This window comes from Strigops habroptila, chromosome Z (genome assembly GCF_004027225.2).
Source record: "Strigops habroptila isolate Jane chromosome Z, bStrHab1.2.pri, whole genome shotgun sequence".
Lineage (NCBI taxonomy): Eukaryota > Metazoa > Chordata > Aves > Psittaciformes > Psittacidae > Strigops > Strigops habroptila.
In genome coordinates this window covers 7,923,531-7,950,342 of record NC_044302.2, presented here as the reverse complement: position 1 = coordinate 7,950,342, position 26,812 = coordinate 7,923,531, and the positions used below count along the sequence as shown (strand labels likewise).

The following is a 26,812-nucleotide window of genomic DNA, read 5'->3' as shown; positions in this document are numbered from 1 at the left end:
CCCACCAAAAAAAAGGATATTAATTTGTTCACTTGAAGAATATGGCACATTCACGCTAGGCAGTATCCAAAAGTTTATTTATCATGTGTCAGTGGATTATAATCATAGACTTATAAAACTACACTTCTTGCATCTAATGCTGAGGTAAGAAAAGCATGAGACATGGAGGCAGAATCTTCACCTGAAAAGAATCAGCTGTAGCCTATGCAAACATGTTTTGGCAGCTGCTGAAAAATTACAAGCTGAGGGCTGCTCAGATTTTTGTCATATTCCTGAATCATGATTTCTAACAAACAGACACATGCTCTATCAAAGGGGCAAATCGACCTTTTGCTGTGTCATCTGGATGCTTTTACAATGTCACAATTAGTTTTCTCTTGTCCACATAATTGTCAGTGCCCGAATCCTTGTCAGGTAAATCAGAACTGAGATTGTTCGCAGACAATGGCCGTGATTCAGCAAAGCATATAAGCCTGTGACTAATGCTAAAGAAATGTAAAGTTTTTGCTGCCTTAGACTTGCCAGTGTAATTATATGACCAAATTTGTCAATGTTTCTTATGGAGAAGTTAAACAAACACATTTGATTTTGGTGGTTTAAAGTATAGCTAACAAAAAATGAGATTAGGATTCTAATTGACATTTGTGTTATTGTGAAATCAACAACCATTTCTAAACATCTTCTTGTTTCAATTTATCCACTTTCTGGCAGGCTGTGGAATTAATCTTGGTCTCTGAGGCTTAGAACCATCAGAAGAATTAATTTACAGGATTGCTGCAGCAATGGATTGAAATTATATCTTTGAGGCACTGTTTGCCAAAATACGACTCTGAAAGGAAGTGACAAAAAATTTTAAGCAGAATGGATTATTTACTACCCTGCCTGAATAAATATGATGATTGACATCCCCGAAATAATACAGAGATCCATCCTTTTTCTGCAGTGCAATAAGATGGATATTAACTTTACACAACTGCTATCACCAAAAGTCCCACCAAAAACCCAAACAAGCCCCTAACCCCCTCCAAACAGCCTGAACAATGCACATACTCTATACTTTAAAGATAAGCGTGTACACTCAGTCAGTTTATATACGGTATCTTGCTTTCCTAACAGAGAGCTGATGGTGAAGAATTTATAAGGAGGAAGACTGCGTTACTCCTATAATTTTCGGATCTGAAAAAAGTGCCTTAATTTGTGATAAAACTGTTACAGGCCTCGGTCTGTGTCCTAAAGTTACAGTCCTGCTCTTGCAGAAATCATGGCCATTGCTTTCTGCCATTTAAGAAATCTAACAGAACTAGTCCTGCAATTTAGTACAATTGGACAGAAACCTAAGCTTGCGAGGACCCCCACTGAAATCATAACTAAATCTCATATGTCCATATGAAGTTTCTTGATTTGGATTACGTAGGTAAGATATATACATAATTGATGTAAAAAGCTTCAAAAGATGTGTAAGGATTTATCTGACCTCTGAGAGAGAATGAATCTTCAATTTAAAATTGAAATACATGGTTGAATTTCAACATTCTTTGAAACAATTAAGTAAATAACAGAAGTCACCAAATTGTCAAAAGTAATGACTTTCCTCCCCTTCTTCCCCCTCCCAGTGGAAACTTCCTGAAAAGAAGGAAGTGGTTGAAAGTAGAGGGGAACAAATATTTGTAAAAAGTATCATAACTGTTGGAGTCTCTGTTGATTCTGAATTTTCAGAGAGAAGTGTGGGTTTTCTTAAATGTTTTTGTAAAAACTGAAATTGCACTGAAAACAATATAAACCCACAGGACATGTGGTTTCATATTACTCTAGTACCATGGATTTCAGGACAGTTTGTTGATATCTACGCTGCTCTGTCAAACAAAGCTGTTGCTTTTCATTCCATATATATGTCCAGGTGCCAGGCAGTGGCTCTACTCAATGAGTATACACACACATATATATCTCATTTTAAGATTCTATTTTCCTTTCTAATCCAAAGTGCAGTGTACACCCTTAGCACTGAAATACTGTAATGCTGCTGTTTACATTTAGGACATAATGCATCCTTCATGCAATATGGGTGGTTGGGACAGGATAACTGTCAGACAAATGATTTCCACATTCCCACTAAACGCAAGTCACGGAATGCTGGAGGCTGAATGCTAACAGACTGCAACAGGAAGATAACTAACAACTACCTTCTCCTACAGTATTACTGCTGGATAAATACTCCTGTTCTGTACTTCAATTGACTTAATCAATTTATTTACTTGAGACCCGGCACATCTCTCCACTTGGTCATCTATGGAGTATTCCAGCAGCTCCCTGGAACAGAAATGAGCACGTCACTGAAGTTTCATATACCATATGTTTACCCAAGAGAGTATGGTCACAGTCTTTTTTAAATACTCTCAATAATACTTGCATGAAAATTGGCTCTTGATGATGTATGAGGTTTTATTTCTAGAAAGGTAATTTATTTCTAGAGATAATTTAATAGGTGTAATTCCTTAGGGGAACCTGCAAAGGGATAGGAGCAGCAAAGCAGAAAAAAGCACAGGCTGCTTTTTCCAGACACAGATATGCGTGCCATTAGTAGGGAGTGAGTGAGCCATATAGGTCAGTGTCTTAAACGGTGCATGAAAACGTTACCCGAAGGAGTCAGAGCGCTGTACTGCATTTGTGGGGTTGCACTGCCACCTGGTGCAGTCCTCAGTGATTACAGGCTCTGCCCAACACCGGGGCTGGCTTCTTTTGCTTAAAACACCTGCCAAAGCACCACGATGGGAAGATGCTGCCACAAATGCCGACAGCTGGGTTTGGTTGTATAAATAAACACGAGTATGTTTAGCAAGCGGGTATGGGACCAAAGGCATTGAGGTAGGTCAGGTGCGTGCCTTGTCAGATGAATAATGGCAACAGATGAGGTACTTTATCAGTCATAGCTGCACAGTGAGCTGACCGGGCTCCAGCTGCCAGGACAGGACTTACTACAGGTTATGGCCAGTTTACTGGTCTGGGACACCTTAGCCTTTGTATTTGACTGTGTTTATGTCTCCAGGTGACACAGGCTTGGCCAGGGGCAGGCAAGGCAGCCTGCAGCCTCCCAGCGCTGTGAGGTTCCTCTCTCCAGGCAGGCCTTCCTCAATCAGCAAAGCAACACGGAGGAGCTCTGATTAACATGCCCATGATGGAGAATCTCTTCCCAGAGATGAGGAGGTAACAACCAATTGCTTAAAGAAAAAGTTCACTTTTTATCGTTTAATGGGCCTCTCCTCCAGAGGGCTGGAAACACGTAATGCTCCAAAACCTGAGATGCTTGTGCCACCCGTGGCGACGTCAACGCAGCCCGTTAGTGGTTAAAACCCCAGAGATACAGGCAAGCCCCGCGGCTGCCCCAGCCTGTGCCCGTGGCCTCAGACTCCCTTAGGGGACTACACTTCCCATGGTGCCCCGGGGCCACCGCGCCGCAGCATTGGCTGAGTAGGCCGGAAGGGGAGGTACGGCAGGCAGAGCGGGTCTGCGCGGAGCGCCCGTCCCAATGGCGGCGCTGAAGTACGCGGGGCTGGAGGACACGGACAGCGAGGAGGAGCTGCCGCCGGGCTGGGAGGAGCGCACCACCCGCGACGGCTGGGTCTACTACGCCAAGTAAGGCAGCGGGGCGAGCCGGCCTCAGCCCCCTGATCACCCGCGCCTTCCCCCTGCGGCAGCACCCGTGCAGCCGCCGCTGCTGCCCCTCAGCGTGATGGCCGGAGGGGCGGGAGCCGTCATTTCCCGCACTTAACCGCTGCGGCGAGCTGGGGCTGGGGCTGGGGCCGGGTCCGGGCTGGGTGGCGGGACCGGTCTCCGTGTGACTCGGGTTCCGCGTACGGCGGGCACTCCTGGCTCCGGGGAGCGCTGAGCGTGGGCTGGGCGCTCCCAGCGCCGTCCTCCCGGGCCGAGCCCCGCGGGTGCCGGCCGGAGGAGCTGAGGGGAGCGGGCAGGCGGGTCTGTGCCGAGCTGACCGCCGCCGGGCAGAGACACAGCATCCCCCTCCTTCTGTGGGAGCACTGCTGGAGCGGCGCAGGCCCCTCCTAGGTGCAGCAGCGAGCTGTCACACGGCGGCTGCTGTTGCACTGCACTAAGTGGTTCCGTGAGTAATCATAGACTCGTTTGGGTTGGAAAGGACCTTAGGATCATCCAGTTCCAACCCCCTGCCATGGGCAGGGGCGCCTCGCACTAGACCATGTTGCCCAACCTGGCCTCGAACAGTGCCGGGGATGGAGCATTCACAACTTCCTTGGGCAAGCTGTTCCAGTGCCTCACCACCCTCACTGTAAAGAACTTCTGTTATATCTAACATGAACTTCCCCTATTACAGTTTAAACCCATTATCCCTTGTCCTATCACTACAGTCCCTGATGATGAATCTTTATATGTATGGGCAGTTGAGCCTTGCACAGTATTGTAGTTTGCTTAGTTTTCCTCCTTGCGGGAATAGAGGAGAAACAGGTATGATGGAAGTTAAAAGTTATATGTGCTCCCCTCCCCAGCTCTTCAGTATACCACAGTTTTGATAAGAGATAAAAATTTGTGTTTAGCACCATCTGCTTGTGCCACTCTGAAAATGACTGCGTCCCCAGTGGTTACAGAAGGGGATGGGCCACAGGGCTGACTAACTTAGTGGAATATGTATATATTTTCTCCTCTCTTTTGGTTTCTATAGCCATGCTGCTCTCAGAATCTGTTTCAGTCTCTCTAAAGTTTCAGGATTTATTCCATCCCCCAAAAAGAGGGAAGAGTGTAGTGCATTCTCACCTGTGGTGGGTTGGCATCTTTCTCCCAAGTTCTGCTTTTCTGCTTTTGTTCAGTGAACACTGAACAGAATGTTTTGGTTTATCCAAACTTTGTAAACACTGCAGATACTCTCTAGGTGTTTGTTTTTCTTAGGTCAAACTTCTGTATATTTCCTTCGACTTCAAAAGCACTTTCAGAAAACCATGACTTGTTGAAAGTAGCAAACCTACAAAATAATAATACTACTGAGAATAATTTTTACACAAACAATTTATTTACAGGTCTGGTTTTTTAACTGTTGCGAAACTTAACTGATTCAATTTAATGTAGTGACATGGTGTTAATATGTCTTTACTGCCTGACAATCTTGCCCAATGTCTGTAAAAGATACTTGACACAGAGGTGTTATGCTGCTGCTACCTTTAAAATGAGCTCTATATCTGCGATACCTCTGCATATTCTGGATACTTTTTTAAAAATCCTTATCAGCAATATGAACTTTAAATCTAGCTGGAATAGGGTTACTTTGATTTAAGACTTTTAAAGGTCTTTAAGTTAAGCATGCACACAGTCAAGTACTGAAGCTGGTTGGGCATGCATTTGTCAAGCTATGGTAGTTTGGTATCTCGCATCAGACAGGAGTATCTTAGGATCTTGTGTCTTTAGTGTATGAGTGTCCTGAAGTTCAAGTGCCACTGCGGGTCACACATGTACTTATTTAGCCTCAGCCCACCAGCTGATTCTTGTAATACAATATACTGTCCTTGTGGGCTAGCTACATGGTTATTATAAGAAGGAAAAGTTGCTTATGTTGTGTGTAAATTGTTGGTACTATATCTGTAGTTATTCAATAATACTGTCAGTATGTATTTCATACTTAGGCAGCTATTAATTTGGACACTCTCTTAAGTAATCTCTCTGTGATTTTTGGTCATTATTTTAGAATATTTAATGAAAGATAATATCCAATGTGATTTCAGCACTTTGAGTATTTTAAGACCTTGTTTATGTGTACATCACTTTCTTAGCCTGTAGTGCAGAAAACCTTATAATAGGGTATATTAATTCTCTTATAGTAATGTAAGTGAATAAAATCTCAGAATTAGAAGAGATTATGCCATTATTGCCGTTTTTAAATAAATAGTTCGCTAGTTAAGGCCTTTGGATAAACTTGTTTGTCTAAAGCTGCAATTGTTCATGTAGAAATCCAAACTTATTTACTTCATAGCTTGCAAATCAATATTATTAGACAAAAGTGGTAGAAAGGTGCTTTTGTAATTTGAAAAATTTCTGATATTATTTCTACGGGTTTCTGATCAATAATTTTTTTGCTTCTTCCTTTTTTCTGCCAAGAATCACCGTCTGTTTGAGACATTTTCTGAGTCTGTTGGTGTTATTCTTTAATGACTTTGGAGTTCCTTTCTTATCATAATCAACAAAACTTAGATTGGAAGTCAAACATTTATTTGAATTTTTATAGACCCCTATGCCTTCTTGTTAGTTACTTTCAGAACTGTGACAGTGTGGAAGCATGATAACTTCTAACAGCAGTTTTGACCTTTCTTAAACAGGAGATTGACATATTTCATTTTTAGTGGAAGACAAGCAAAAAATGAATAGTTAATCTGTATTTACTGTATAAAAACAAAACCTTTGGATTACATCAGAAGAATTATTAGGCAATTTTTAAAAGTCTCAAACTTTCCTTTTCCTACAGCCACCTGGAAGAAAAAACACAATGGGAACATCCTAAGTCGGGGAAGAGGAAACGCGTTGCAGGAGGTTTGTGTTAAGCTTTTGTAACAAACTGATATTATGTTACAAGCATCAATTGGAGTTTGTGCAGGAACTAGAGATCATTTTGATCTTCTAGTTGACACTAATCACCTAGGCAAACGGAGCTTGTAAAATACAGCAAAATTACTTCAGTGGGGTTTTACCTATGTGGTAACGTGTGTGTAGAGTGATCATTGTGCAGTTTTATGGCTTTCTTGTATTGCTCCATAAAGCCAAAGTACTAATTCCAGGATAAAGGGATTGTTTTACTGTGGCTTGTAAAGCATTGACTGTATGAGTCTGGGATTCTGTGACTGGGTTCTGATATCCTGCTGTCCATCAGGTAATATTTATAGTTGGATTATATTCATCAAAGAATATCCCTGGCACAGAAGAAAGTCCCATTAGTTTAATTTTATTTGTTTTCCCTAACTCAATTGAAAGCTTGTGCCAGATTAGAAGACAGCCAATGTGCAAGACACTTCCAAAGGTATATGACATCTTAAGGACCTTGGATCAGTGCCTTAAATTAGATCTTCCCAGAAGCATTTATATGGTGTACGTAGGTGTACTGTGCTGTTGGCAAGCCATACTTCTTTTGGCATTGGTAATGTGACTATAACTGGAATGTTTTCGGTAGGTTTTGAGCCAATTGAATTACAAATGAATACTTTTCAGCCAGGATTAGAAATACTGGGAATGCTATTTAAGTACTTCTGTAAGGTCTTTTATATAAGAATTTATTTTGTAAAGATTTGTCATTTTTGTTCTTTTATCTGTCCTTCCCACTTCATAGAATGATAGAATCATTTAGGTTTGATTTAACATATCCCATACCTACTTGAGAGTTCTGATCTTCATGCTAATGGTATGTGTTACACATAACTTTTCCTACATTTAGTTCGATGTTTTTGCAATTTACTTTATCAGGGATAGCTAAACTGTATGCAGTATAGACACGTATATGTAGTAGGAAGCAAGCTTGCATTTTGCTGGTTTGTGCTATACAATGGAATAATCTTTATTAATAATTTTTAGATTATCTCTATACTTAATATTCTAGTTATTACAGTTGTACTGGACCGCCTGTATGTTGTACATTTGTTAGAGAGCAATTGTGTGTGATTAGGGAAGCAATCCTTCTTTCAAGTGACAATGTTCAAGGGCAGCAGGTAGTTGGGTTACCTACAGAAATGATGTGAAATTTTGCCACACCTGTCCAAGAAATGGCTTCAAATCTGAATATACTTTAATGCCTGAAAAAAGATAATATTTTATGCTTCCTAGGTCTGCCATATGGATGGGAGCAGGAGACTGATGAAAATGGACAAGTCTATTTTGTAGAGTAAGTATGCAAAAATGTAGAATGTAGACAAGTAGCATAACTGTGTTTCATAGCCTTTTTGAGTTATCACACTGTGACTATCAGCTGGAAAGACAAAGAAATTAGTACAATTTCATAATCCATATGCAGAAATTACAGTTGTAGCAGTGTCTAAACACTCATTTGTATTTTTCTGAATTGTCCTGTGCATAGAATTAGTAATGTGGGGGCTGGAGTGAAGTGACTTGGGTATCCACATCTCACAAAGTGAGCTGGCCCACAGGAACTGTTTATGTGGGCTCATTTTGTTTGTATACCTTTATAGATAAACTCTATACTAACTTTAAAAACATATTTGGAACTTCATGGCTGATTGTTAACATTTCAGTAGTGCTTTAAAATACAAGATGAAAGGAAAATTGCTGCAGCTCTGACTCACTTGCAGTGTAAGAGCACCGAAAGGAAGGAGGACAGGGATTGAGCTGGCAAAGATGTTTAGAAAGGAAAGGTCGCAGAAGAAGAAAGAGAATTCGGGGAACATTTCTTTCTGTATCTTTTCAATGGCAAGGTCAAAATGGAGTAGTTATCTTCAACTGGCTTGGCAGAATGAAGAATATTCGCAGACTAAAATAGTAAGTGTAGCCTCTCTGTACTATAATTAAGGGCTGAAAGTTCTCGCTTAGTGTGTCTAAGGAAAAATGAAAACTCTTTTAGACAGGTGAGGCTGACCCAAATTGTGCTATTTGCTAAGCTGATGTGAAGCTTTTCGTTTTCGGTTGTTTGAGGAAAAAGTGCTAAGCTACATTTCTCATTGGTATATTGTTTCAAGGGAGCAGTGTAGGCCCTTTTTATAGAGCTCCTAAGAGAACGTGATCTTCCCCAATACGATGAGATTTTTCCCTTGACAAAATTCTGCTTTCTGTGTCAGGGGTTCACATGAAGTTCAGAATGGCGTTGTGAGGTATGTGAATACAATTACTAATGGACACTGTTACAACTGGGAGAATGTTTGATGATAAAAAAATCAATAGGGATCATTTTAACATAATTGGAAAAAAAAATAATTTGGGAATTTAAGAAATCCACTGGGATTGTACACAACAGTGGTTGAAATACATGTAAGATCTCAGTGCAGAGTACAGAAGGGTCCAAGCAGTTGAATTTTTATGTTGTTTTGCAGCCACATAAACAAACGGACTACCTACCTTGACCCAAGACTGGCCTTTACAGTTGAAGATAATCCAGTAAAACCTACTACTAGACAAAAATATGATGGAAACACTACTGCAATGGAAATACTCCAGGGCCGTGACTTAAGTGGCAGAGTGGTTATAATCACAGGAGCAAATTCAGGAATAGGTAAGTTAACATTACATAAGGTAAATACAGCAATCTTTATCTTTCAGGCTACTTCATTTAAATAGCTATGTACTTCTGGTGTTCAAACTCGATTTGCATTATTTCCATATGAAACCTCTAGTTAGAAAACTTTGTTCAGGTTTGTGTACTGCTTTTTAAGAAGGTGTGAATAATTTGGAGCTTAGAGGAGAGCTACAAAGACGACATCAAGTTCTGAAATGATTGGTTCTTATCTAGACAAGTATTGATGGAGGCATTTTACAGTACCTAAATATATAAAGGATGGATGTGAAAGGAATGGGAAGTTTCTTTTTATGGCCTTGGTGTCTAGGACAAGGAGTAAGGTTTGAATGGCTGCACTGGAGTTTAGATAAAGTATTCAGAAAAAACTTTCTAATGGCAGGAAGTAAACTCAGGTAGAAATTTTCCAAGGAGGCCATAGAATTTTTATCTCTGAAAGTATTTCCAGGTCAACTTGATGATGAACTTGTGTCAGAATGTCATATTCAGAGGTCCTTCAGGGCAAAAATATTTATTTATGACCTTTTGAAATCCCTGTTAGTTGTATTTTCCAGTGTGTTCACAAATCTTTTTAGATACTTAGCTTGTTTAGATATCTGTTACATAGTATTACTTCTATAGTGGGTGAGAGATTCTAATTATCTGCTTTTGTTTCATTTTATAGTAAAGCTTTGGTGCTTATGGGCTTTGCCTTTCTTCTCAGAAGACAGGATTTCTTCTCCAACTTAATTTTCTAGGCTGTTTGAAGTTTCAGTCAGCAACATGCACAAGATAGGTCTTTTTCTGTGGCTTAGATTTGTGGAGGAGCCACAAATATCAGAACACTGTTGTGGTTTGGAGTTAAATTTGAACTTTTTTTGTAAATGAGGGGATGTACCTAAATCCTAGGTAACTGTTATTCTTGTGTCCCCTTTTGTGCTTTGGGTTTTTCTTTGTGGTAGGATTATATCAATATTGAAAGAATCCTTATGCAAATTATTTGGTGTCTTTTTAGTGCAGGATCTTGACTTAAGTGCATTTATGAGGACATAGGAAAACCTTGGAGATGTTCTGGAAAAGAGGTTAGTTGCAGGACTTATCACTCTGAATTCTCCTGGTCTTTCCCTCTTAATTATTTAAGGGAATGTTGTCCCATAGGAGTCAGATGAAGAACTTAGAGCTTTATTGTGGCTTGCTGTTTAGGCATTAACAGCACGCATTCTGCTGTCATTGCATGATATGCTACTACAGATTGGTGTTGCAGTTAGGACAGCAAGTGGTGTACTTACCTGTCTCCATGAGGAATTTGTGTTTTCTAGTAAGGTGCATGTTCTAGCTTCTTGGTACAACATGCCTTTACATTGCATCCAGCAGGACAATTCGCTTTGTATGCAACTATGCAGTCTCAGAACACCTAAGAATTACCTGGACTTAAATGATTTGCCTTCAGCGGGAGAAGAGCTGCTGTTCAGACTTGCTAAGTGAGCTGGAAGTGTTTCATATATAGCAGAAGATTATTGCAAGGTGTGTGATGCTTTTGTCGAGATTTCCCCCCCCGTTTCGCCCTTAATTTATAATCTGGATTGATCACAAGTAAGCAAGCACTATCCTTGCACCAGATAATCTTTGCTTGTGACATATATGCACAGATATATTTATACATGCACGTATATATGTTCTTGATTTCTATTAGTAGTTGAGGACAGTAGTTGAGAGTTAGAAGCATGCTAAGAAGAGTGGGAGACTTAGTGAAAAAAAACCTTGGGCTTGTGCTGCTATATGAGGTTAGGGCATAAGGAATCCAAAACTATAAAGGTGATGTAGCAAATATGTGATGAAGGTGGTGGTGTGGCCTATAGAACACAAAACTCTTGTATACCATGTTGTATTTAGTATTGCTATAGTCCTAGACTTTGTGTCTGATACTACTTACTAATTGCCATGGAGCATGAATTAAGGAGAAAGCAGTTATAGGGTTTATGCTTCTGATACATGATGTGCCCTTTTGTTCCCAGCTCAAGGGGTTTCTGACAGAGGGTATAATCTGAGCTGGGCTTGTGCTAGTTGTGACTTCTGATTGATCTATTTGATGGAGAAGACCAAGGTTCAAACTCCTTGGTCTTGTGTGAAGGGAACACTCCCTCTTTCGGGTTGGCTAATAGTGTTCTTGTCCCATTAATTGGCAGAATTTCAAGTTTTCTTGGAACTCTGTTGTCTGAGTCCTTAAAATGTGTCAGTCTTAGCTTTCTTAACTATGCTTTGTGACTCTTGTCAAACTGCTTTGAACATGTCAGTGTCCTATAATGGATTGCAATGTGGAGATCCCTGTGAGCCTTAATATGTCTACACAATTCTTTGGGACACTGTGGAAATACTAATTAGCTAGCTTAAGTGGAGTCCTACCAGTTTTGGAGCTTATTTCCCAGTTTTAGGAGTGTTCCACTTTGTGCGGTTGATAGGCCTTTTAATCAATCTGTGTGTTTTTGAGCTAATAATTCTCTCACTGAGTATTTTGAGAGGTAAAGAAATTGTGTTTTCATAAAACTTAACATCCTTTTTTCAGGAGTCAAGTGTAAATCTTTCCGAGGAAATATTGCTGTCCAGTAAGTAGAAAGTGATTGAAAAAAAGTATTACTTGTTGAGCATTTGAACTTAATAATGTAAGAAAAAAAATTACCCAACCCTTTAATGGTTGTCGGAATTGGTTTCAATGATATATTTGAAACTAACTTGATGGTATCTTTTTTTTATCTGTTTTTTTTTTTTTTTTTTTTTTTTGTTTTCAGATTTTTCATTTCAAGATGAATAGGACTAAGATCAAAGTGTAAGTTGGTAGGCTGTGGTCTATCAAAATGCAGAAAATGCATTTGCAATTACTGCATTGCTGGATGCTCAAGTTAGAATTTGGAAAATGCTGAGAATCCCCTGAAAGATGGATGAACATAGTTCTGTGGGTTTTTTTTTTTCTTCTGTTTATTCATCTATATACACTGCTTTAAGATAGCAAAGTTAAAACAGATCAACGAAGATGGAATGATACGTTAATTCACTTCATTTGTGAATCTAATACAAGGAATCAAGCCTACCTTGCCAGGAACTTTTTTTTTTCTCTTATAGTTGAAAAATCTCCTCAACTTCTGAAAAATAAAGATGCTTATTTAATTTCAGAGGGAATACTTTGGAGGACTTCAGCAGTGATAGAGTTCTGGTGGTATCACATCTACTGGCTTCTCAATTGTTACTTCATTGCTATTAACTTCTCTTAACATGTGTGTAGAATAGGGAGACTGTCTGCCTTGTGGTGGCTTTTTTTCGTTACTGATTAGGAATATGAACTGTAAGAATTTCCACTTTCTTTACTCAGTCCTTAAAATTGTTGCAAAAAACATGTGTATCAGGAAAATAAGTGCTAAAAAAAATGGATTTATAAACACTTCATTAGTTTTCATTAGCAACTTGGAAAAGGCTAATGAATTAGGCTGTTCTGAAAATGTAAAGAGATCATAGCAGACTAACAATGATTCATAAAACGTTTTCCTTTTTTTTTTTTTTTTAATTTTTTTTTTTTTGAAGCTTTTTCTTCTGACAGCGCAGTCCAGCTGTTCTTTGTATCTTTTTCTCATCTATTTTTTTTAAGCTCAATCAAAATTTTAGTCTGAGAATCACATTAAAAGTTGAGGTAACTCTTGGTCACAGTAAAAGAGCAAGTAAAAAAGCAAGATGGACTTACTGAACAGATTAGTCATATTGTGTCAATCTTTCCAGTTTTAAAAACTCATTGTTATATCTACGTTTAAACATGAGTAGTGTAAGTTGTCAGTTTGTTCGCTTAAAGTCGGAAAGACTTATTCCACTGTGAAGAGTTGGAGATAGTGTGCAATTTTGTCTTGTTTTTCTGTTTAAAGGTCTCAACGTCAATTAGGTTAAAGTACTTTCCTAGCATGCTTGTGTGAATGAAGTCGTACTTTCTAACTTTTCCACTAGAGGGCTGTGTTGCTCTTTGAGTATACTAAACAAAAGCGACCCAGTGCTTTTTCCTGGTTTTAGTAAATGCTCCTGTAATTTTGTTGTTTGTGTTCTTAATTGTTAGGGCTAGAATTCGAAATTTTTAAAAGCATGTCATCTGTTCATCTAGGTTTAATTTTATAAAGAAATCTGGTACTTTCAACTGCATGTGTAAGCAATCTCCTCAAGTCAAATAATTATAAAAAAATTATTACTTGTTTTTATTATTAGGGAGACAGATGTGTAGCTAATGTGATTTTTCTATGACTTGTATAAATATTGCTATCTGTTTTTAAGACTCATACAGCTATATGACCTTGAAACTACAATATGTTCTGTCTTCTGTATCTGGTGCAGTTGCATCTAACCTACTGTGACTGCTAGAGTATGCATGAGTAACGAAATGTAAGTAGTATTGCAGTACATTATGGAAGGGCAAAATGTGTACGTTCTGTGCAGTCAGATTCCATAAAGTAGGCTTTTTCTTAGGGCTTTTCCAAGACTTTATCGCAAAAATATATTGATAATCACAACTAAACCATTGCTCAAACTAGAATTCTAATTTTTTGCTACAGGAAGGTTAAAAGAAATCTGTTAATAGCTTTTCTAAGGGGTGCCTTGAACAAACAGCTTAATTTTTTTCAGATACTGAAGAAAACTGAGAAGCTTCACCCATGATGTGGCTTGCTATTTTGCTTTTCTTGATTAGGTTTTACCAGAGTGAAGCATGTAATTTTATAATTGTGGAAATGTTTCAGATTATTTCTTCAAAATAATTGTTGGTTAATGTTTGATTAGGTTGAATTCTCTATTTTTTTTTTCTGGTACTTTTACTGCTGTACAAATGAAGAGGTCTTAGCTAGAAGAAAAGTGGAATATAGTGTACTGCTAATCGGTACTTAAAAGATGAGTCATTGCTTCAGTGAGCTTTTGGTCTGCGTATACTTTTGGTATGAGAAATTATGGTATTTTTTATTTCTTGTACAGAACTTCAGTATTAACGACTTTCGTCATACTGATGCAGAAGGTTGGAAAACATGCTTATAATTGATCACAATTAAACGTCTGCTTTATGATTCTAAAAAGTTGTTTTGAATAACTGTCCTTTTAATTTAAAAATTATAAACAGAAATTTTTCTGTTTTATTCCTCTCATAGCTTTTTTTTTTTTCCTTTTTTTCCCCTGATGACTCTATTAGTGTATTGTTTTAAGTGTGGAAAGCTAGCTTGACATAGTAAGAAAAAATGGTCCATGTTAGATTGTAAGATATCAGGTTTTCAAACTCTAAGAGTCTGATTAAGTTACAACTAAAAATGATTAGTAAATTTTAGCAGAAGGTGACATGTTTTATCAAAATGGGTTTTTACAAAGCAAGGAAGTGCAAAGCAACTTACTTTTTTTCCTCTTAATTACTAAAATACAGTTAGCAGCTAAATTCTTTCCTTCTTTCTTTTTAAATTGATTTATGCTACACCCATGGCTTATTTGCATCCCCATAAACTGATGTAGCCAGTACTTGAGGATCAGGTAAATGAAATCACAGGAAGAGACTTAGAGTTAAAACTCTGTTTTGAGCTTTTGAAATGCATTGTATATTTAATGAGCTGTATTCCCAGTATCCAATGTGATAGGTAATTGTGGTGGGAGTTTGTATACATACAGAAACATAACTGAACATTGTGAAACTGTATAAGGTAACATTTTGACAATGGGTAACTTGATAATTTGCTTAGTATTAATCATCATGGTAACATGTAGATGATTAGATTTTGTTCACACATGGTGGTGCTTTCATGGTAAGTACAAATTATGTAGCTCTGCAATTTATCATGTGCCTTTCACTGGATCATCTGCACCTAATTCAGAAATCTCTCTCATATGGGACATTATTTGAATACTTTGCATCTGTGAGCAATGCAGAATTGCTACCCCTCTTAAATCATGCTGTTCCCAAAATACTAGAAACTCTTCTGTCTCCCTTACTGGAAAAAAGACAGTAATGTTTTAGTGGTCTGGGGTGTGGGATTAACTGTGCTAATCCTGGGATCAGTAGCATCTAAGACCTAATATCAGGATGGAGACAGAACTTGAAACTATTGGAAAGCTAGGAATCTCTCTTTTCAGTAACTGTACAGTATTTACATTAATTCAGAAAGATCCCAAGATGTTTTAATTTTTTTTTCTGTCATCATTTTATTGTTTTTAAAAAATAAGGGGTTTTTGGTAGCTTTTTGCCTTTTTCCCTTTTTCAAAGGAGCATAAAAAAATAAGTAAACCTGCACATGAGCAGTATAATACATGTGTCCAGATTATTGCTGTGCTTTGACTATGTGCTTGTGTACTTCATACTTGCAGAACCTAGTGAAAGTTTGTTTTATTCTGGGGGTATGGAGCAATATTTTGGGATACATTGCATAGCTTCAGAATTTCTGAATTCCTGATTTCTGAGCTGTGGTTTCTGTATGATGTGAAGTAGTTTTTGAACACGTCCTGTATGAGTTTTGTTGTGAATCTTTCTCGCAGTTAGAAAGCAGACTCTACCTTCAGAGCCTTGCTAGAGGCAGGTGTGGTTAACCTTTGTTGTATTTCTTGTGCCAGTTGAGTAATAACTATGTGAGTAATAGCTGCTTAAGCCACTGCCCGTAAGGGGAGCAAAATTAAACTTTTAAAGATTATCTAAATTTCTTGTGAAAATTGTTTAAGGCCTCTAATAGATGCCGGCTAGCTTTCACCACTATGTCCTAAATCTATTGGCAATAGAGGGATAGGAAAAGTATGGTGAAAAAGAACACCTTGACTTCTTAAGAAATCAAAAATTGACTGCTTCGTACCTGCAGAAAAGAGAATTCTGTGAATATGGGGAACCATTCTAGTTGCAGAAGTTAGTGACATTACTTGTGGGCAACATAGCGTTTTTACTGAGGCTGGCTTTATTGGCCTTCACAGAGAAGGTAACATTTGCTGAATCCTAATTAGACCAGTGAATGGTCTCATTTAAGTCAAACTCAGATCGTATGGGAGGAATAAAACAGACCCTTACAAATACCATTGAGGTCTCTCATTTTAATAGTATTAGTCTGACTGTCTTAAATACGTTCATTGTCTGTCACTGTATTGCATGGAGTGTGGTGGTCTAACCCCACAGATGTTTGTCTGAATCTGTCAGTAAGGAATTGTTCAGCTCCATTTTTGAGCTAGATGGCAAATTTTCCTTGAAAAACGTGCACATTTTTCTTTGAAAGCATGAAGCTTACTTTCCAATTTCTCTCCACTGATTCGAGATGAAATAGTATTTAAAGGTTATACAACTGACAGCACTTAAGGAAGTGCTCAAGATAGTCCTCTGTTTCAGATTCGCTTTATGGTATCTTGAATGATCTTGGAATTTTTCTTATGCTATAACACCTGAATTTTGTCAGCCTTGAAAAAAAATCAGCCTGTTTTTGTTGGATAGTTAGTTTTGGAAAAAATAATCTCTAAGACAAAATACATCTGTCTCCTTTTGGTCTGGTGTTTTGGTTTTTTTTTTCCTTCCCTCAATTCCGTTAATCTGTTAACTTTTCTCAAAGATTTCCAAGTGTAAGCTTCTTTTTGGTATATTTTATTATGATGAACAAAAACTAACGTGTTTGCTTTCCAATAATTATCTCTTATTTACATCGTTTGTCATTATGAGAGCAGAAAGAAGGGATGTGATATGGGGGCGCAAGATTGTGACAGTGCTTATTGAATGGTTTTTCCCTACTATCTAAGAATTTTCCCCAATTTAGTGAAAAGAGTTTGTTGTCTGAATCAAAATTAGTGTTCAAAAATGCATGAATTTCCAGGGATTAATAAGTTGAAACTTTTGTCTGTTGTTATTAAGAAGAATTTCTGTATGTAATTCTGTTGTAGCTCGATGGTGCAGGGAGAAGGGAAATAACCGGGGTTTTGCTAAGGAGGTGCATCTTATGTTCTTGCTAAACCAGCATAACTTGTGGTGAACGAACTCTTACAGCCTTTTCATGGTTGCATGTTTTCATGCTGGAAGTGTTTCACATGTGGAGAACTGAAGTGAATATTATTTATGGAGGTTTGGGCTCAAAGCTTATTGTGAGGCAGACATAAAGAGCAGCAGTATATAACCTTGGATTATTTTTCTTGGCCAAGTCCTAGCTGTCCCAGAGATTGTTTTCATGAGATACTTCTGTATTTATTGCGCTTTTAAAAGCATGAAAGAGTTGTTCCTTGATGTGTGTATATATATATATATATATTTTTTTTTTTTTTAAGTTCTAAGCTCTATGTAACACGTTTCACTATTATAAGCAGCACAGTATATTGGCAGAAAAGCACAGCTGGCCTGGGTACAGTCAATGTATGTATGCTTTGCCCTGGTAGAATAAAATAATCTCTCATGAGAAAAATAAGTTACCCAATAAAAACATCGTTTTGCAGATGGAAGTTTTACAGCAGGATCTTCTGCCAGCACAGTTGTGTTGTTTAGGGACTGTTTTCTTGCTATCCTTCAGCAGTGAAACAGTGGCAATGAAGGTTTGGTTTTCGTTGGGTTGTGGAAGGTGAGGGGGAGAAATGACCTTCCTTCAGCCTAATACAGTTTGGTATTGTATATGCAGCTACGTATTTCATTTTGATGTTGTTACTCTGGCTTCAACAGATATTTGTTCTGCTCAGGGAAGAACTGCTTGCTTGCTGAAGAATTCATGGGAAAAGTAATGCTGAGAAATTAAATCCTGAATTTCTTAATTCCCGTGATCTGCATGCTGCAGACCGAACTTGGCATGCATTACCTGAAACCATGAGTAGCCCTACCATAAAAACATTGGTGTCTGTATAGAAGTTTTGTTTGCTTAAACACACCTTAGAAAACAAACTTCCACTTCACCTTTTTTTTTTTTTCCCCTCAGGTATTTTTTTTGTGTAAGTCCAAAACTTTGCATCAGGCATGAATTTTGTTGTGCCAGTGTTATTGGGGAATGGGAGTACAGAGATTTTCCCAGGAGAGCCTAGGTTTCGTAGGAAGTGTATTTTTGGCCAGATTACATTATGTGGGTAATTGATGTAGAAAAGCAGTTAATGAAGGGGAATGTGACTGTGGGGTGGAACTTTTAACTCATTCTGTTGCAGGATCTTAGTATAGCTGTCAGTCAGGGATTAGTACTGATGTATTTTGAACAATTAGAAAACTACTAAAAGCTATTATTTTCAAACTATGAATAATGTTAATAGAAGAGGGTTCTCATAGTTTTCATGTGCTGTATTCTGAAAATTTATGGTAGGTCGCAGTGATCGAGTTTTCCATGAAAACTCTTTTGTGACTCTGGCTTAATGCAGTGGAATACTAATATTGCTCTGCTTTACGCAAGGCTCCACTGTCTACTTGTTACCTATTGTAAATATTAAAAGGTCCTCTTGGACTTCTGTAATTTATTTGTCTTATCGAGTAAGCTGAAAATGGTGTCAGATGTTCATACTGCTTTTTCATGTCCATTTTGATGAATCTATTTATTACTTCTGTAATGAGTAGTACACATGGTTGGTTAGCCAAGTTATTGAACTTCATCAACCTTGGCTGAAATTCATAATGCATGTGAAACTTGTTGTAACTTGTAAGAAATTACATCTGGGCTAGAAGGTTCAATAATGATTACTGCTTATAATGGAATCTTTTCACAAAGGATGGGATTCAGCTATGTGCCTGTGTTGTACTTTACAGTACTCTTTTACAGGGAATAGTGTATTTGTAGAACAGGAACCTTCATATGTGGTGCTTACTTTCTTGTCTGTTACTTGAAAGTTGAAAAGACTTTCAGTGGGCTGCTACATAACTTGGTTGCTTTTCTGTCTTTTGAAATATTTAATTTCGTAAAGGATTTTGTGTGATACATGTTTCATGGTCCAGAGATGAGAAGACCTTTTGCATGATTCTGTCTATCTCACTGCAACACAGAACTTACCCTCTGCATCATCTTGTGTCTTCGTGTTTTGAAAGCTAATTGTGCTGCAGGAGGAGTTGTAGTAGTTTCATCTGTACATTTGGTTTTTTTGGTGTTTTTTGTTTTTTTGTTTTTTTTTTTTTTGAATGCTTATTTAATGGTGAGGACAGAAGATGTTGATAAATGTATACTGTTTTCTAGTGACAGTATCTTCTGAGGTTTAGTGGCTTCTCTAGATACTGTCAACTCTACTTACAGCCTACAGATGTGCAGTAATGGCCATGGTGTTTTTGGCTTACCAGCAAAAAAATTTATAGCAACTGTACCCATGCTAAGCAGTAGGGTCACAAGAAGAAATGATTTCAGTATCTTGTATCCCTTTTAAACTCTCCATGCATGATTCTGTCAGGGATTTATAAGGTTTTGATACTCAAGTCTGAACAGTAAATCTCTGTCAAGAAGGAAGTGAAAGGAGGTAGGTAAGAACTTGGAAAGATAAAGATCAGAATCCTGTCCTGATTAACAGGAGTCTTGCTACTGTCTTCAGAATTAGTGAGGCCAGAATTTTGCCTGTATTATAGAATAGGAATAGTACTGTGAGAAAAAATCGATCTCTTATATTCATCCGAAAGTTTGATATGCAAACCTTTTTAAAAGACAGTTAAGAAAATAAACACATAAAATACCACATTCTTTTAATAATTCTCAAGGGAATAGCATCAAAAGCCAAAGTAGTTTTGTCTTACGTGATTTGTTTTTTTTCTTTTAATTAATGATATCTGCAGTTCTTAGCTCTATTATTGACCACACTGTTGTTTTAGTTTTTCTTCTGCCAGTGAAAGATTTGTTTCTTCTTCTTCCTTTTCTTCTATAGGCTTTTCTTTTTAATACACAAGATCTTTGTAGCCTCCTATTCAGCGATACAACCTCAGTTTTTCTGTTCCTGTAACATCTAGCTGCTTTTGATTTCTTGCTGTAGTTCTACATGGTGGCTTTTAGTACTTTTATCTGTTGCTTCAGAAAGCTTCCTACAAACTGGCTGTCTTCAGATCCCAATGGTTGTGTAGTAATACACGTTACATTTCCTCTCCTTAAGTATAGTTACCCTTGTCGCTGTTTCTAAGTTTCTATTCTTAGTTAAGTGTCTCCTTTATGCTAAAAAAACTAGTGAAGTAGGTTTTCTGGCTGTTATCATACTTTCTTGAGGGTAATAATATCCGTGAACAAGGAATTGCCACAGTTCAGTGTTGGGTGTGTTTATTTAAATCTTTTGCTTGCACTGTGACTTGAGGCTCAGAAAAAGTGAGTGTTGCTCAGAAACTTTTTATTTTTCCAGGTTATGTTATCCTTGTAGAACGTATGTTTGTTGCCTCATTATTTATTCTTTATACAAGCAGCTTTATCAGCACATTCTCTATTGGCTTTCCTTTATTTTTGATATCTAAATTCAAGTTCATAAAACTTGTGGAGCATTTTCCTCTTATGATGTTTAGTCAGAATGTCTTTGTACAAAAATTGACCTTTTCTTTAAAAGCTTGTGAAGAGGATCTCTAATTCTTCTCTAATGCAACCAAATTGAAGAAAGCGATATTATATTGTGTATTGAAAGATCTAGGAACTATGAAGCATTCTGGTTATGTTGTTATTTTGCCATTGGCAGGCATGAGCAGCATTTCTCAATTCTATACTTTTGCATGTTACAGACATTAACTATGCTACTTAAGATTTTGAGAAATTTGTGGTTAGCCTTATTTTACTTACAGAGCAACATATGGTTGTAGTAACTGACCTAAGTTAACAGATTATGTCCATATTCCAGTTTCAAGTGGGAGATGGATTGTTCTGTTGCAGGATAAAAAGTATACTCCCCTGAAAGCTGTTCTAATTCTTCAGCAGGAGTAATTAAGATATATTAAGAGCAGAAAATATGGCAATTTAGAAATGTGTAAAGAAAACTTTTCCAAAAAGTGCTTTATTTATTTGGGTTTGTGTCCAGCTGCAAGCAGTTGCTGGGGTATAAATCTTATTCTTTTGGAAGCATTTTTAACTCTGAAAGTAAATTTGGACTATTTTCTGCCTAGGTAGGCAATGAGTACATAAAAATGTTCATGACCTGCTTGGCAGCACACTTTTGGCGTCCTGAGTGACTGAAGATTGTGATCTGTGAGAAAGGTCTATTGCTGTATCTGTTTCTGCATCTGATCTGTGGTCACAGGAATAGAGACCTAGACTTCCTGAATCTGTTCTTTTTATCTGGTATTTAAACATTTGTCTCATGCAATACGAAAATTTATGTATCTAAAATGTAAGGCAGAGATAGGCTTCATAATGGTTTATGATGTAATTTGATGAATTAATAACACTTACTAGACTTTATACACACAAACTAAGATTTGATCTTTAACTGAGGAACTTGTCACAGACAAGGCAGACTGAATAGGAGATCAGGAGCTGTACAGCCTGATTTCTATGTGCTTGTGAGTGGGCTATTCAACACCAGATTCTGACTATCAGTAGAAGTAATGCTTTTAGCTAATTTAATTTTAGCTAATTTAGTAATGTTGCAAATTGTGACTCAAGATTAATACAATATCATCACAAACTCAGTAGGTTTTGGAAAGCATTTAGTATGCTTGTTCACCTGGCAGTTTTTCCTGTTTTGCAGATGTAAAGTTTTGTAGGTGTATTCATTTTTGGATTTAACATCCTCTTTCCCAAACTGGCAAGGTCTAACTTCTTGGATGCTGCAAAAAATTGGTATAAAACGTGTAGCTGTAACTGGTGGTTTCCTTTAAAAGATTGTTGTCACTGAGCTCTTGGGTGGGTTGCTGGTATCCCAGCAGGTAGACCTTAAATATCATCTAAAAAAATATACACAAGTTGTGGTGTGAGAAGATGCACGATAAGTTTTTGTGCCCTTCTTGAAAGTGTAGCAAAGAGGTCTTTGATTTTCTTTTTTCTCCTTTTTTTCCTCCCCCCCCGCTCATGGCCTTACGTTATAATTTAATTCTAATTCTTGCTTGTTTTCCACTCTTCTTGCTTTTTTGTATAGACAGTTTTTGTTAATACTGTTCTTATTCTTCATCTTTTGTTTCAGAACTCCATCTCCTGCCTTACTTTGTATGTCGGAACCACATGATGGATCATTTGAGTTACATAACAGCTTCCCATCTCCCTCTTTCCTTCGTAGTTTAAAGTACGCCCAAAAGGTTTGCCAGTTTTGAACCTTAGGAGGTTGGTACCCATCCTGAATACCATCTAATCCAGAAAAGTCTAGAATTTGAGGTAACCGAGGACTGTATAAATTCTCAGACTGTCACGTCTTGTTATCTTGCCCTTTGCTGGCTGTCTGTTATCTACTGTTTTTACTTTCTTGGACTAGAAACAACAATGAACTGCGTCTTCCCTGTATCCAGTGCTTTTCACAGGATCCTGAAATGACTCTTATATTAAAATCTTCCTTTGCTGCTTAACTAAACAGAATTGTCTTATCTCATGTTCCCCAAAGACAGAGGTGGGTGGTGACTGCCAGAAATCAAGTAGCATTGTATGACTTTTCGGTCTGTTCCTCTATTCCTTTCTCCCATGACGCAAACTGTGAGCTCTTTAGAACCGGACCAAGCTGTCTGTGTTTGGTTCTTTAAGGTATCTTCTTCTGTAACCTAAATTGTGAGCTGTTTAGGACAGAACCTTGTTTTATTATTTATCTGTAAAGTGTCTAATATATGTTTTAAAATCTTTCACTGTTTGTATAACTGATATAAATAAATATCAAGTTTGTTTTAAGAAAAAAATTGGTCCAGTTTATCTTGTACTTCCTCAATATCTTTACATAACACTGAGAATTTCTGATGAAATAACTTACAGATTAAAGCTTGGAGGATCTAGCATGTTAGCTGACAGCACAGTATGTCTTTTAATTATTCTGCTGTGGATGAAGGATTCCTCTTTATTAAATTTACTTCTTTTATTAACATTGCACTGTTGTACTTGCCAAAAGGAGATCCAAAACATGCAACTAATTTTTTTGTTATGTTTAATTAGGGCTCAGCTCAGCAGTACAGAAACCTATGATACTGTTGGCTTACAGAAGAATAGAAGTATACTTGAAAAGAAACTAGACAACTTCTGTCTTTTTTTTCCTCCATTTTTGCTTTGGTAGGAAAAGCTGTTGTGTTGCCTAAAGCTATTGCTGAAACAAAGAGTAGCTTTAGAGAAGGAGAGTTTGCCAACCCCGTTTCTCTGAACTTGGAACTCTTTTTTTCTTTTTAAATATCTCATTGCGGGGCAGGGAGGGAAAGCCTGTGGGAGACAGTTAAATTTTAAATTATCTGGCATTTTTGCTGGTCACTTGAGTAAGCTTGTCTAAGAAGGTGTCTTAAAAATAGCAACAATGGGGAAGAGGGGTAGCCCCAAAGTTTTGAGGATTAGGTGAAAAAAAAATATATGCCTCTCAAAACAGCTTTTGATACCTAGTTGATATGGAATATGTGATCAGACTTCTTATAAACCCAGTTATGCATGTTCTTAACCGTTGGCACTTCTCCAGAACACAAGCCCTTCAAGAGTATATGGATTTGCTAGAAACTCAAATCTCTCTATTGTTGGCTTTTGGTACTATACTGATGTTAGGTAAACCCTTAATGAGTTTTTGTGTGTGTGTGACTGTTTTAAGTTTTGTTGCACTGCTTCTCATCAGCTTGCCTCAGCTTTGCTGTAAAATAGCGGTGAAGCTACAGTTGCATGCACAAAAATGTTACTTATTTCCTGAATAATGTATTCAAGTAATGGTACTTATAAATAGACTGGCTTTATTTAGACAAGCAAGCAACAACAACAACAAAGTTAGTTGTCCCATAGTGACTAAACATTCAGGAATGATTACTTACTGGGATATAGTGTGCCCTAAATGTCATGTAGAATTTGGCTACTGAGATGTGATCTAGCTTTCATTGAGATGCTGGTTTGATGTTGACTTACATTGTGGGCAGATTTATTGTTTTCTGCTACTCTAGATTTCAGTTAAATGTTTATTTTGGAAGTGTTTATTTTGAATAAAAATAGAAGTAGTGTATTAAAACATTTTGTTAGACTATAGTTATGTTATCCCTTATGAATTTAAGAATATGCGATTCTGAATAGAGTGATTTAGGGGGGTTTACTAAAATTAGGAATATGAGTCACACTAAAAAGGGTTCTGCTCATTTTAAGACCTAGTTGCTAGCTCAGGTTTCTTTTAAAATGTATCTAGCTCTTTTTGTTTGACTTGGTAAAAATACATGTAGATGCACTTTTAGGTGGAAAAGTTATTTTTATTTAAAAAATGTGAAGCTGTGTGCCAAATTGCTTCATATTCAGATGCCTATCTTCCCCCATGATGTGTTATCTGTTACAAAGGAAAAAAATTATACACAAACAGAAAAATAAACTCTAATAAATTCTCCTTAAAGTATAAAGCCAAATGCTAAATTCTGATATATATTTTTAACTACAGAAATTGCTTTGTGTTAGGAAAACTGGCTGACTTGCTTGCAAGAAGCCACACTGTCATTTTTTAAGACAATCAAAAGAAAACATGCATTTATTCTATGCTTGAAGAAACACTGAGAATAAAAAGTTCAGAGTAAACTTCAGTTGCAGATTTCATGCTAAGATATGACTAGTAGTGTTAATTTCTGCAAAGGATTTTAGTATTGCTAAAATGTCACTCTGATAATGCCCACTGGACTTATTTAAAAAAATATTCAGGAAAAATTTGTTTGGGATTTGGCAGGAGCATGATCCTCTTATTTGATAGATGCTTAAAGGCAAGATGAAACATGAAGGCTGAGACTTTTTCTTTCCTTCTTTTGAAGGAGCATATATTGGTTAAACAGAGCTTTGAGATTAGTTGTAATAGAAGCTGCATGGCTGAATCCTTTTTGACTGGGAGTTTTGGTCATGATGTACATCCAATGCAAGCAGTAGGTATGAAAGACAAAACTGGGATTTCACTGAAAATTCATTTCTCGTCTCCGATTCTCCTTCTCTTCCCTCCACTTTAATCTCTGGCCACTGTTCATCTATTCAGGCACCAAGCAGAATGTCCATCTACCTTATTTAAAACCACAGTTTTTCAGGGTAGTCATTTCCATGTATTTTAGGGGCAGATATGTAATGGTTGGTGGGAATTGTCTTTACACAACTAAACCAAGGTCTTCTCATGGGACATAAGTAGCTTGGCTCTGTATTCAATATGTCGTATCTCACAATAGCGTTTATTCCAGACTGGAACCCTTGGCTGTTACTGAAATATTTATATTGGATGGTAACACCTGTGCAACAAAAAGGATAGGAAATGTGGGTTTGAATCTGCTGCTGCATTGTGCCTTTGGATAGCTGAGAGAATTATCAGTATTAGGTTTCAACTGAGCAGAAAGAACTGGAGTCCAAGCTTTGTTTGTGTATTGTGTAGTTGCATTTTAAAGTGAGCTGGTGGGCATCTTGGACCGTACAACTAAAGTAGATACCAGATCTGACTGCAACGAGTCACAGCATATTTGTAATGTATGTGCCTACACATAGTCACTGTTTTTTATATGTTTGCTTGCTTGCAGTGTCTTCACTTAGGAATTCAGCTTTCTTTGCCCCCAGTGATGCACTTTAAATTTTTTTAGAGGAACAAGAAGTCACAGATGTTTATAATCCCATCAGTTTAAGGATGTTTATTCATATTTGTTTAGTGTTGTGCTCCCTTCAGATGGAACAAAATAGTTGGAGTTTGTCAGTGACAATGGCAATGCACTTATTGTTAAGAATAACTTTGCTTTGCCCAGACAGTATATTGCAAAGAAGTGTAATGTGTAATGAGTGCAGATTTTTAAAGTTGGTTAGATGGAAAACAGAACCAGTGCATTAGTCATCCTGTTTTGTTTTGGTTGGCTTTTTCTCTGGTTCCTGGCTCCAAGAAAAACACTCTTGTCCAATTTACACACAAAGGGAAAGGCAGGATGTATCTGTCCTATAACATCAAACTTTTCAATTAAAAATATCAGTATGTGCCATTACCATGTGCCTGCAAACACACGGAAACAAAGGCAGCATTAGGATTTCCTGCAAATCGCTCATTTTAAACTTAAGCTTTTAAAAATATCTTGGTGCTTTATTTGCTTGTAAACATGCATTTGGAGCAACTTGAATGACACGTCTCAAAGATTTTATCTTAAATATCCATCTTGAAGTGGGGTGCTTGTGGCCAAGCAGTCCTGATACAGAATGCATTGTTCTTTTGGGGCTCTGGAAGGTATGAATTTGTCAATGATGTGATATTTTGCATGTGGTTGCTATCACTCTGTGAAAGATCTGTTGGATGCTGTACCCTTAAACCACCAACACAGGAAACAAGGGTCTTTGTTGCAGAAGATTCTTCCCTGAATCACACATAATCATTGCAGTATTTCAACCTGAAAAGAAGCTTACGTAACTCCGAATTCTTCATCACTTTAGCACGTTTGAATCTGCTTTACTCATTTTCTGAGGAAGTGTTGAATAAGATCTGATTCATTGTCACTGATGGTTAGTTCTTCCAAGCTGGAATAAATCTAGTGATGTTCAGGAGAAAAGTCTCTTCCATTTATATGTAGTTCTCTTGGGTCCCCAAAATCAAAACCCACCT

At 37.5% G+C, this 26,812-nt stretch overlaps 1 protein-coding gene across 4 annotated transcripts in view; it reads left to right on the top strand.

Annotated features, from left to right (window-relative positions):
* Nucleotides 1-3,456: 3,456 nt before the first annotated feature.
* Nucleotides 3,457-26,812, top strand: part of WWOX (WW domain containing oxidoreductase) — a 521,778-nt gene continuing 498,422 nt past the window's right edge. For all 4 annotated transcript variants that reach the window (XM_030471280.1, XM_030471282.1, XM_030471281.1 and 1 more), the window contains exons 1-4: nucleotides 3,457-3,630; nucleotides 6,476-6,540; nucleotides 7,822-7,879; nucleotides 9,039-9,217. In XM_030471280.1, the coding sequence (XP_030327140.1) occupies nucleotides 3,524-3,630; nucleotides 6,476-6,540; nucleotides 7,822-7,879; nucleotides 9,039-9,217 (409 nt within the window). In that variant the 5' untranslated portion in view covers nucleotides 3,457-3,523. The remainder of the gene's footprint in view (nucleotides 3,631-6,475; nucleotides 6,541-7,821; nucleotides 7,880-9,038; nucleotides 9,218-26,812) is intronic.